The sequence below is a fragment of the Periophthalmus magnuspinnatus genome, chromosome 13 (assembly GCF_009829125.3).
Source record: "Periophthalmus magnuspinnatus isolate fPerMag1 chromosome 13, fPerMag1.2.pri, whole genome shotgun sequence".
Classification (NCBI taxonomy): Eukaryota; Metazoa; Chordata; class Actinopteri; order Gobiiformes; family Gobiidae; genus Periophthalmus; species Periophthalmus magnuspinnatus.
This window is the reverse complement of record NC_047138.1, coordinates 19,227,401-19,240,756: the sequence shown is the minus strand read 5'-3', so window position 1 is coordinate 19,240,756 and position 13,356 is coordinate 19,227,401. Positions and strand designations below refer to the sequence as shown.

At 38.4% G+C, this 13,356-nt stretch overlaps 1 protein-coding gene across 1 annotated transcript in view; it reads right to left on the bottom strand.

Annotated features, from left to right (window-relative positions):
• Positions 1-1,260: 1,260 nt before the first annotated feature.
• Positions 1,261-13,356, bottom strand: part of nectin3a (nectin cell adhesion molecule 3a) — an 82,728-nt gene continuing 70,632 nt past the window's right edge. Inside the window, exon 6 of the mRNA XM_055225914.1 lies at positions 1,261-8,691. Within this exon, the coding sequence (XP_055081889.1) occupies positions 8,063-8,691 (629 nt within the window). The 3' untranslated portion in view covers positions 1,261-8,062. The remainder of the gene's footprint in view (positions 8,692-13,356) is intronic.

The following is a 13,356-nucleotide window of genomic DNA, read 5'->3' as shown; positions in this document are numbered from 1 at the left end:
TCACTGTTTTACTTATGTGTTAGCATTGGCAAAGAAACACACTTAGCATTAGCAAAGAAGCTTCATATTTTAGGGGTAAGGTCCACTTTGTCCTTGTAAAGAAATGAGTCCTCTGCATTTGACCCATTCTGGGGTCAGCCTCTCAGGAGCAGTGGGACCCATCTCTGGACCTCTTACCTGACTACTCCAGAATATCTCCAGATATCAGTCTGGTCCCCACTTCCTCCGTCGTGTCTCAAGCCAGAACCAAACGTCATCATCCAATCAGATTAGTTAATTTCAGTGACAAATGTGAAACGAAGGAGCTCATTGGTCACCTTCATTTACAAACATTACATTTATGTCACCTCAGATGAACAGTTTAGCTCTTCTCTCTTTGATTCTACAGAAGTCTACTATGTTTTTCAGTGCTGAGATATTTCTGTCCTTTCTTTTTGCCTCGTCGGCAGCCATATTTGTTTTGATACAGATGAAGCATGTGTGTCCGAGGGATCAGCTGTATTTGTTGGGTTCTAGTTTTTTTTTTGCTGGGTTATAGGGTTAATGTTCAGGTTAGGGCCTGGTTTTGAGCGTCTGCTTAAGGTTAGGACCATGGTGAGGGTGGGGTTTATAGATTTACTTTCAGAAATATATTTTAAATGTGAGAAAACAAGGCTGTGGGAACACGAGTACTCTCCGTCCTTGATTGGCCAATCCACCTGCCAGTCACACCCATCTGAACTCAGATTGATCAGTGACCAGACTCACATGTTCGTATTGGAGAAGTATGTGTTCTGTATCACAGGCAAACAGACCAGACTCGGTTTGGACTAACACCGACTGGACCTGAGTGTCCCCAAAGCTGCTTATTTTATGTTTATGAAATAAGCAACTACAACATGACTTCTGTTGTAGTTCAAATATAGAGGCTTCTTCTGATATCAACAGTTTTCAGAAAATATTAGTGTCTAAATGTTTTGGAAAAGGCTCTGATTTGATGGTGCAAAACTCTACAGAAAATAACACATTTCAAAAGAGAATGCACATTCAAAAGGCTTCTTTGTCACATTCGCTTGTGTCAAAATAAATACTCTTTCTTCATCACAAAACATACCACATGTGTGTTACTACATTAATTGAGTAATCCTGCATATTTGGTCTATCTTCTTCTCCAGTGTTCAAACTGCTCACCTCACTTCGCGATGTCATTAAGTGGTACTCCAGAATGTATCCTGTGTAAGTAAAAACTAATAAAATTAATTCCAGGAAACTTTTCATTATAATAATCATCTTTTTATTGCAAACCAGGAACAAAACCAACCTCACATTCAGTCAGAAACCCCAAACAGCACTCCTCAACAAACAAACCAAACAGCTACAAAAAATAAGATTCTTTTCCTCATAATAATAAAAAATGCCAGCATATGTACAGGGCCATCACGTATTTCCTCGTCTGGCTTTTCCTCTCTTCTAAGTGGTCGGTCTTCTGTAACTCGGGCGTTACGTGTCAAAGCGAAGGCCGTCCACTGGTCTAGTCCATGTTTGGAGAAAGATCATTTTAAATATGACAGTGGAAGACACATAGCAGATAGCCTCGTGTCCAGATTTTGAAAGTCTCTGTGTGCATTGTTGAGGCCGTATAAGGCACCAGCTCGTCAGAAGGCTTCACAAAGTCCACATACAAAATAATAAGATACAAACGTTCTATGTACAGACATATAAACAACTTATAACTTAATTTACACATGCATCAGCTAAACATTCCTCACTGTGACAGGGCCGGGGTCGTTTTCACAAGTCGCTATTAAAGCTGCACTGTGTGCTGTGGAGGTGTAATCATTTAACCTGGAGGAAAAGACTAAATTCTTTATACCGATACTAGTTTTAGTATCGATTAGTATCTGAGTTTCAATTCAATTGACAACCCTAACGACATTAAAGTTACATATGTCCATGGAGAGAAGCAGGTGAGAAGTGTTCCCATAGCAATGACTTAAGACAGCTTTAATGCCATATTGTGGAACATTCTAGGTAAATCAATAATATCTTCATCGAGACAAGCAGGAGGCAGACTCCAACAGAAAAGCTATACAGTGCAGTTTTAACTGTTTATCTGGTGCCATGATCTGTTTGTTATGCACTGCAAAAATGAATCTCTTCAATTGTGAAAATGTCTTAAATTCAGACATTTTTTTTACATCCACAACATTTTGTTTTGAAGTTTTGCAATAGAGATTAATTTAGTCAAGTAGGATTTTCCAGAGTTATTTTTAAATGTGAGAAAATTGCTCCTAATTACGATAATTTGACTTGAAAATATTGTTTAAAATGGGAAATATTTAGAATTCAAGTCATTCTGATAACATTTTTATTTTGTCTTTTCTGTGTCATCCCAAACCTGAGTCATTCCATGTCTGTTCTGAGATTGAATTTGTCTAAATATAAGTTCTGAAATTTGAGGGGAAAAAAAGGCTGCACATCCAAATTATAAACAGATTATTATTTTTTTCTTGACAAATATTTGTGACCACTGTAGACAAAGCAAAACTTTAGAATCTAGTTTTAGACTTGACTTGTAAATTGAAAACACACAGTTAGCATCTGCCTTGAATTTCACTGATTTGCTAAAGAACAAGCTAATACTGACTTTAGCGCTGTATTTTCATCATCAAGTAATTGGTCGATTTGTTTTTTTGGTGTTACGTTGGTGTTACTCGCCTGGACCTCGCTCTAAATGTGCCCAGCCTTATGTCGTCTAAACCCGGCAGGTTATTTATTCCAAATGACTCTTGTGGTTAAATTATGCCGGTGCAGCTGAGATGAGTCAGCAGTTCTTTAGGTGGACTGCAGTGTGTTTTGCCTGGATGGAGATGCACAGCCTTGAAAAGAATAGAAGCTCCTCCAAAGACAAAATGTGCAATAAGTGACCTTTAAGAGTACAGAGGCCGTTCAGTGACTTATAAACAGATGTGGGTAACTTTTTAAAGCATACTTTTACTCCTACTTGAGTAATATTTGTATTGAAGTAACAGGACTCTTATTTGAGTAAAAGTTGTGGTTCCTCTTCCCACTGTGAGTAAGTCTAAAGTGACTTGAACTTTATGTTGACAATATGAAATTATTTGAACATTTTTGTTTCTTGCAGGTCCTTCAGATATGATTTAGTTTAGTAGTTGGGGGGTACAGGGCGGAACACCAAAACCCCAAAAAGATGAAGGGCAGTGGGCATTCAGGCTCGTGGTGGGTCCACATTTTTCACAGCTGGAATAACAGCCAAAGATATTTCCAGTGACAAGTTTCAGTTTTGTGGAGCTGTTTTAAGTGAAGATTTGAATGTTGTTGTTTTGGGGTTTTTTTGTATTAATGTAACTGTTGTATGAGTTACAAACAAAATTAGTGTACTGTTTTATAGGATATTTAAATAAAAAATCCTGAATATACTGACATTTTATACTCAAAATGATAATTATTTTTAAATTTCATAATTCAGCTGAAGAGGATCACACAATTCACAACTGGTCCCAAAACAGGTCAGATGGAGCTGATTCAACATTAAAGACTAAATCCTAAAGGAACGCTATGGCTTTGGCTTTTCTGTTGGGGGATCCGTCCTCATAGAGATGTTATTAGTTTGAAATGTTCCACAGTGTTGAATTTTACTTATCAATGTGGCCTTCATTCCACTACAGGATTGTGCATTTTTTTACTGTGAATAGGCTCACCTCTTCACAGATCTGACCAATAACTTGGCCTGATGGCATCACCTGCTTCTCTCCATACTGCAGTGACATCACCCTGGAGACAAGCAGGCAGTACACACCACCAGAAAGGTTACATAGGGCACCTTTAAATGTTGTTTCCAATGGCAACAAGTCAACTTTTAAACTGCTCGTTCCTATTTTAATGAACAGAACTTTCTAGTGTCTTTGTCTGTCTGATCTCCTCTTTTAGTTTTCCTTTAGCGTTTCTTTCTAAAATGGGATTGTTCCAAAACTAGCGTTCCTGTTTTCCCTGTTGAACTTTGATCCATGCATCTTTCTGATCCTGAGGAGACGTGGCCTAAGAACACAGAAGATGATGTCATTGTGAAGTCACTGCTCTGTCTGAATGCGCTCTTGTCTGGATGTGCTGTTTGCTGTTCCTCCACTGGGAGCCTGTGATTTCTTTAAGTCTAGTATTATATTTCCTCTTTCCATGATCTGTGGAGGAACAGTGAAGCAGCCAAACCCAACCGTAGCATTAGCCTAGCCATTAGCCTAGCCTGTGATCTGAGGTGACGTCATCCCAACTTCACAAAATGGCAGCGAGATAAAGTGAAGGCCAAACATCTGCACTGCAAAATATTATGTGATGAATTCAAATGACTTAAAGATACAGTATGTAACTTCCTGCTTAATTCCATGCAAATAAAATGTTAAAAGTGTACTTTGGAACAGTCGCCATGGAGATAGATCACTTTTATGCCATACTGTGGAACGTTATAGCCAAAGGGACAACATTTCTATGGAAAGTCCTCCAGGCCAAATAAGAGTCAGGTTTGTAGAGATGCAAGCCTGCTCACAGTAAGGATGTTTTTCATTACAATAAATACAACCAAACTGAAAACCCTATTTGCTAAAAAATTGCATACTGTAGTTTTAACTTTACAGGGTTACTCTTAATTTAAGAATAACATTAACAAAAATAGGTTGAACATTAGATCAACCTATTTTAGTTTTTAAATTGTTATGAATCGCTTGAGTAGATATGTAATTTAAGAATGAACTCACTTAGGTCTGCTTGGGTGACATTTAAAGATTCTTGTTCTTTTTCTCACAAAGTTGGAATTTTGTATTTTTAGCCAGTTATAATTTAAATCACACATATAATCTCCGTGATTAAACCAGTTCAAATCCTCTTTCTCATTGGTGTCTGTAGGATCATTTTAAACATAAATCCACCAGTTATGTTCAACTCAATCTACTGAAAAATCATAACTATCTAAGCTTAATAAGGATTGTTTATCTTTTATTATTAATATTGGGGATATCATGAGATTTCACCAGATATCGGCCCGATATAGACAATTAAGCTGATATTTGGCACTGATATCTTTATCTGTCCCAGTCTTTGCGTGTGCTTGTGTCAGTCACCGTTTGTCCTCAGTAATGACTAAACTTCACTATAACTTCACATACATTTGGTCTGTACTATGGATTTTAAAGGCTCCATATTGTTATCAGCCACAACAGCAAACCAAATATCTGAGATCAGTGTGGGCTATTAGTTCACACAACTCAAATTAAAATATCAACAAAACATTTTGAATTCAAGAGCTTTAAACAAATCTACTTGTGCTATTTTGATATAGTTAAAGACAGGTCAAAAACCCAATGAGTAAATATTCAGAACTGAAGTCATTTAAGTAACTGTATTTTTTATTTGCTGCTGCTTAGCCAGGACTCCCTTGAAAAAGAGGTTTTTAATCTCAATGGGACCTTCCTGGTTAAATAAAGGTTAAATAAAATAAAAAAAAGTCCCTAGATTAGCTTTTTGGAGTGTACGTGTGAGACGAGGTGTGAGACTATTGACTTTGGAGGGCTGATCGGGAGCAGTGAAAATGGCAGCGGTTTATGGAGCCACAAGACAGCTGTGCTCCTCACATCTGGGATTAATAAGTATGTGCTTCAAATCACAAATAGAAGCACTGGGACGGGTGGGAGCCTGTTATCACGAGGGAGAGGAGACGACGCAGCACCCGGCTAGGAACTTTCATGTTCGGGTAACTGTCAAAACACCGTCCCTGTCCAAGAGCAGGCTGGAGGGGGGGAGGATAGAGCAGGAGGGAGCACGTTTAAAATGGAGTTTAGTTTGTGTGTATAGGACAGGGTGAGAATAAGTCATTTAGACGAGTCAACATTTGAGCTACTATGGCAACTAGGACTGCACTGCAAAACAGAACATTCAACATGAGTGCAGATAACGTCATATTTTTGATTAGTCTGGAAGAGTTTTGATGTGTTTATGTTGTAGGTGTAGTATTCATAACTGATTTCAATGCATTTTTAAATGATAATTATGATAGTATTTACTATACTACTACTCTATGATTGGTCCACCAGTCAGCCTCACTGCACCAGGACTGTTTGACACAAGACATAAAAACAAAATCAATCTGAATTAAGGCAAATATTTAAATATTCTGAGTTCAAGTTGTAACTCCGATATTCTTATTTTTGCAGTGTACAAACACACATGGAGTTTACAGGATTTTCTTCAGTTAAAGGTTGGAAAGTGTTTGTGGAGAAACATTTATTACAACATTTGAACCAGGTGAAGCTTAGTCTCTGCTACTACTTCAAAAACTACACATGTACTGAAGAATACTCTATGTTGTCGATAATAACCCAACGTAACAAATACTTTCACACAAAACTGCTCCAATGAGTGTATTTCAAGTTGTTCCAGCTCATGTGACTGCGAGGGCTTCCTTTCTCTATGTGACTGAGAACAACGAGACACTGTTTTAATATCTGCTCAAGTATACTCGAGATTTACTAAATATGATTTAAAGCAGCTCTGTCTTCTATAAAGTGTTGTTGAATGAATGCAGAAGGAGCCTGAGCGCCAAAAGGACTCACGCCAAATGCTCGGCTCTGAAACCCAAGTGAAATTAGGTGTTTTGGGAGATGATTTTATATATTATATTATAGATTATACACACACAGTTTTAGACTAGCTGTTCACTGTTCAGATGCAATGTGCTTCTTAAAGGGAGGCCAATAAGAAGTAGAATCAGAAATATTTTAAGGTCCTACATGTTTTAAGGTCCAAAATAGACTCTTGTGAGCTTTAAACCGTGTTATAATGTTACCTCCTCAAAAACATACCTGTAGGTGTGTTTTGGTTCATTCACACATGTTTGAGTGATATTTGTCTAGAACTCAAACAAACAAAATGTTCTGTGTAAAAGCTGCTAACCCCATAGTTTAGACTCTACAAACATGTTCTGAAATGGGGGATTCTTGGATTAGTTTAAAGTTCAGATTTCAGTCTTCATGGTTTTTGAATATGTAACACTGCAAATCCCAAATTTAACCACAAATGAAATAGAATTCTTTACTAGCTTACCTACTTCAGATAATTACTATCAAGGATCATTGCTCAATTTCACAACAGAGACTTGTCCAGACGTTTCATGCTCTATTCCTCAGGACACAGCAAACACAGTATATCACCATCTGCAGTCTTAGCCCTCTACTGTCAGTGGTGGAACTACTCCATTTTGTTACTTAAGTAAAAGTACAGATATTGGAGTAAAAAATACTCAAGTAAAAGTATCTCATGAAAAAAACTGACTTAAGTAAAAGTATTAAAGTACCCATTTAAAAATGTACTTAAAGAGGAAAAAGTAAAAAAAAAAAAGTAACTGTAAAAAGTATTTTGCACAGATTCTGAGACACATCTAGTTGGGCTTCAAATGTAGTAATTTTGATAAAGATTTGAGCTGAATTTTGTTGAACTGAATCAATCGTTTTTTTTTTTCTATCTTGTTTTTATTTGTATATTTTTGTTTGTTCAAATTATGAATGTGTTAAAAAAAAAAACAATTCAGCAGATCTCAGACAATAATAAAAAATACTTTTACTTTTCAGTCCTGTTCAAAAATGTAGTAGAGTAGAAAGTACAGATACCTGCTCTCAAATGTAGTGAAGTAAAAGTAAAAAGTATCCACTTTAAAATGTACTTAAGTAAAGTACGTTACTACTTTTACTTGATTACTTTCCACCACTGCCTACTGCCTATACCTCCAGTTGGCTCTTAACACGATTTGCAGCCCTGATAGTGATTTCAGCTGAGATTGGTAGTTTGCTTAAGTATTTACGAGAAGCGGGACAGACTTTGGGGGGGGGCACCAAGAAGGCTCTGGACAGGCCCCAAACAGCGACAGGTGCGAAGTGTCCAGTACAACAAAAACCTCTCTTACAAGCCCACATAGGCACTCCGCTCTTAGTCCAACCCCTTTAAGGTCCAGTGGTTACGATCAAGGCAGCACGTGTCAATGCTATTAGCGTTTTTGTCCTGTTTTTGTTTTATTTTCAGTTTAAACGTACCACTCTCGACGTGAAATCACAGAGCCATCCATGTGAGACACGTAGTCGCTGTCTGTGGCATTGTCATAGCAGTCCTCCGGCACGTAGGGGGAGCCGTTGTTCATGTTGCTGTGTACCGGGGGACCACACGGGTGCATGTTGAGGTTGTTGTAATGGTTGGGATAGTAGTTTGGATCTTTAAGGCTCCTCTGCTTAACGTCTCCTCTGTCCACCCACTCGTCTCGCTCTTTATATTCGGGGTAAATAATCTCTCCGCTCAGTTTCGGTTTCAAATCCTGGCTGCCTTTGCTAGTTTTGTCCCCGTAGACTTCCTGTAGCTCGTGGCGTTGGAGCACATCTAGTTGGGCTTCTTTTTGCATATCAGAGGGACCCAGGTACTGCTTGGTGTAGTAGTCGCCCCTAAATGTACGTCGTTGGCGCATGTAGCAGACCACGCCCAGAATGAGGAGGAGGACGAGGAGCAGAACTCCGCCCACGGCCCCACCCACGATAGTGCCCAGGGTGGAATTTGGGACAGGGGCCAAGGTTGGGGAGGAAAACTGGGCGCGTGGCTGGTCGGTGCCTGCTCTCGAGGTCAGGAGGGATGGGGTGGTGGGGGCGGCGGTGGTGGGAGGAGGGTCTGTCGAGATGAAACACAAAAAGAAATATTTAAGTACAGAACAGAAAGTTTTACAGGTCCAAAAGTGACAAAATGTCTCATTCAATTCAAAAGGACTCATCCAATTACAGAAATGGACACAAATTGGTATAATTAACCGCTGATGCTTCAATTAATTTTATATTTTGAGATTTAGTAACAATTTTATTTGACAATTTAGAAATTTGATTTAAATAATATCTGATAAATGAAATATACAATGAAAATGGGTTGAGGCATTCTAGGGATTTTCAAAAATGTTGAAGGACTATTATTTCATGGCAATAAATTAAAAAAAACATCAACGTGAGCATGCATCTACCACCTCAAAGCATACAAAAACATCTTGCTCACATTGAACTTTTTAAATTTATTTACAGGTCCTACAGTTGAGGTGGTCTTGACCAAGACCAGGTCAACATCTGGAGAGGGGTCCCACTGCTCCTGACAGGTTTAACCCAGAGACACTGAAGGATGGGTCAAATGCAGCTTTAAGATAGAGACACTGAAAGGTCGATCAAATGCAGGCTTAACCCACAGACACTGAAGGATGTGTAAAATGCAGGTTTAAAACAGAGACACTGAAAGGATGGGTCAAATGGTGAGGATGAATTTCCCTACGAGGAAGAAAGTAAAATACCTTAATCTTAACATCATTATGCTAGGATGACATAGCAAAATTAACACCAAGACGCCTAGTGACAGTTGGCTCCATTTTAAATAAGAAAACCAAAACAGTAAAAATCACAACGGCAGAATGAACTTGGGCTGTCAAAACTATCGAAAACCAGATACAAATCGATTATTGAAACTAGCTACTCATTTGAGCAGGTATCGATAGTAAAAAAGTCCCATTTACTGGACAGAAATGAACCTTTCCTCAATAGACCACTGAAGGATTACACAGATATAAGGTCACATGGGAATATAAAAGAAAGTACTACCATTTAATGTTGAAAATCATATTCTACTGTCTAATGGAGGAGGGTTTTTGTTATCATTGTGGTCAGTATTAAGTATTGAGTCTATTCCTCAGCATCCAAATAGAGTTTAAGATTTCAGTTTTGTGACGACACTACCTCCCACCCACGTTTTGTATCTTTAATAAAGTAAAAAGTCAAACGTCCGGGAGGAGGAAGCGTGTGCGTTCTATTCGACTGACAAAGTAAGCATGCATGGTTCTTCAATTGATTCAGTCAGACAGGCCTCTCCAGAGAGAGGGCTCAGGGAGCAGAAGAGGAAATGAGAGAGCCAGGAGGAGGTCAAATACAGACTGTGTGGAATGATCTGCCTCTTTCTCTCTACCTCTCTCATCTTTCTGTATGTATGCCACTGCCCTCTCTCTTTTTATCCTCCAGTTTCTTCAATTCTCTTTCAGTCTCCCTCTCTCTCCACTACTTCAATCTCTTTCTCTAACTTTCTCCCTCTCTCATCTTTCTGTTCTCTTTCCCCTCTCCCTTTTCTTCTGTTTCCCTCTGTCTCTCCCTTTCTCTCACTCCACTCCTTCTGTTCTGTCTTTGTCCCTGACTCCCTCCCTCTCTCCTATCTTTCTGTTCTCTCTCTCTTCTCCCTCCTCTTCTGCCTTCTCTTCTCTCTGTCTTCCTCTATGTGTCTCTCTCTCAGACCACTCCTCTGTCTTTCTGTCTCTCTCTCAATTTTCTGTGTGTGCCACTGTTCTCTCTCCCTCATAGCTTTCTCACTCTCACTTTCTTATCATCTCCCTTCCAATCTCTTTGTCACCCATTCTCTCCTACTATTACCTCTATCTCTCACTCTCTCCTCCAATCTCAACTTTGTCTCTCTCCCTGTCTCTCTATTTTATCCTTTAGTCCTGTCTCCCCCTTTTGCTCTCTCGGGTTTGTCTCATCAGGGGCAGAGAGCTGGAGCCAGGGGCAGAGGGTGGTGGGACCCGGGTGTCTGCTTCCTGACACCTGACCTGAGCAGCCTGACACAACACTCCCTCCAAATGGTGTGCCATTGATTAACCACCAGAATGGACTTGGTCGATATATAAAAAAATACTAGTAATGATCAGGTTGTGGAGTAAAGAGGTTTTTGCTGTGAGGGAGAACGAGGACTGCAACGATTCACTGAGTACTGAAAAAAATCATATAATTGTGAACTGTAAATTAAACAGATTCAAAATCAGCAGTCAAAACAGTTATTATCAGTTATTAAATTATGGAAAAGCAGATCCTAATCGATACTAAAACTAGTATCGAAACTAGATACTCATTTGAGCAGCGTCAACACTAAAAAAGTCCCATTGGCAGGACCTTTCCCGATTAGTGTATATTTATGGAGAATTGTCATATGGGAGAATGGGTGAGGTAAGGCTTGTGGGCGCAGCCTTGTACAATTCTTACAGCTAACCATAAAGACAGTTTGAATAGAGCTTGGGAGAGAACGCTAGATTATTCAAACATGTATGGATGACATCTAAAACCTTTTCAGTCATGTTTTTGATGAGGGAACAACATTATAACATGGGAGAAAGCAAAAAAAATACTTCCTCTTTGAAAAATCCTTAATTAATTATTAATCATAAATTGTAAATATTTTCTGTCAGTTTGTCTCCATTTGGCGTATTTTAGCTTTAATTGGTTACAGTTTATATTACCAAAAAAATCCAATTCACATTAGAAAAATAATGAGATGTGATAAATATAATAGTTAGCTACAGCCCTAGAGGACCTACAGATGAAGCACTAACAAACTCTAAACTCTTGTGTCTTGTGTTGGCTGATATGATTACTGCTAAACAAACTTTCATTAAGACTGGCTAGTCCCTTCACCCACACTGTAGCCCTGGTTTCACAGTGTCAGAGAGCACAGGTTATCTACATGGACTGATCCTGTAATCCCACAGTGATTTGTGACAGAAAACATGCCTCACAAGGACCACACAAGTTCCAATCCAGGTTTTTAAAGATTGCACTTTTGCTCTATTGATGAAGTATATTTTATTAAAGAGAGCTTAATAACAGTATACATAGAGTTTACACTGTAGCCTGATACTTTCTAAGGGTGCGTTTACACTTGCACACACACAACAACTAAACCTCTGGACTAAACAAGAAATAGAATAGGACCAATGGTGAAATATAGGAAGCACAAACATAAAAGTACTCCACTTAAGCATCTGTACTTAGGTAAATTTTACAGTAGGTACTTTTTACTTTTGCTTAACAAAATTTGAGAGCAGGTATCTGTACTTTCTACTCCACTACATTTTTGACCAGGGCTGAAAAGTAAAAAGTCCTTTTCTTAACGTTTGAGACCGCTCAGGGGTTATGTGATATTCTGCTTAAGAGGTTTGAGTTGAAGTCTGGGGCCCAACACAAAAACATCTTATAAAAATCACTATAAAATATAATGAAATCAATTGTGTGTAGGCAGCACGGTGGCTGAGTGGCAACACTCATGCCTCACAGCATGAAGGCTTGGTTCGATCCCCGGGTCACCCAGGCCTTTCTGTGCGGAGTTTTGCATGTTTCTCCCCGTGTCATGATGGGTTTCCTCCGGGTACTCCGGTTTCCCCCATCAACCAAAACATGAACGCCCTTCGAGACAACTGTTGTTGAGATTTTGGGCGTTACAAAAATAAAATGAATTGAATTGAAGAAAATTCTGCATAATTCTTTAACCAGATGCTGCAGGTCAAGAAGAAAACAGCTTAAATTTAGGGATATCAATTTGCAATGTCCTCTGCATTTTACTTTTAAAAATGTAAGAAAAAAGGTGCATTGTAAGTTTTTGATCATGTGATGTTTTGACATATAAATGCGGAAATTTACATAAAAACTGAGAGAATTTACCATTTTGGGAATCTCAAAAATATTTGCACCAGGTTCAAATGTCTTGCTTCATTTTTTTTGTCATGTTAGATACAAAAAGAATTACAGAGGGGGCTTTGGATCTTATTTCGTATTTGAATAAATTTAACTTCACTGAAAAACTGCTTAAAAATTTTAAGTTGAAACTTTTATAACCATCCTTTTGTACGTTGTTAAGTGTGTACTTTAAGAGCTGATCCTTCTGTCCCTATGGGGGATATGCACTGTCCCATAAAAATATGGAGACAGGTTGATATAATTAAATATTAATTATTAATGCATCTTTCAGTGCAGAGTGGACACTTTTGTTGTTGAAAGCTTGTATGACCTGACCAAACTGACCAAAAAAAAACAACAATGTTTTTGCCTGTAGTGTCTCCGCTTAACTAGTTCTCAAAATCTGTGTGAGAGACTAAGTTATAGTAGTAGTTTTTTACTCAGTAGTATGGGTACTGTAACGTGACACTTTTGTATCTGTACTTAAGTAAGAAAACTGAGCACTTCTTCCACCACTGCACAGGACTAAATCAAGTCTACTGGTCCACACTGGGCTCAAACCAGGACCAAACTAGGACATAGTTTCAACAAACCCTGTGACTGTATGAATTCTGTTTTACATTTGAAGGTTAAACTGGTTTTGTCATTCTTTAGTCTTTTATGTCATTCCTAATCTATTTATTACTAATAGCTGGTTTATGCTAATGATATTTTCTAACATAGAGTTACATAATCTCTGTTTTACATACAAAGTAATTATAACGGTTGAGATGAATTCCAGATGGGTCGGAAAGATGAAGGAGCCTTCTTGCAA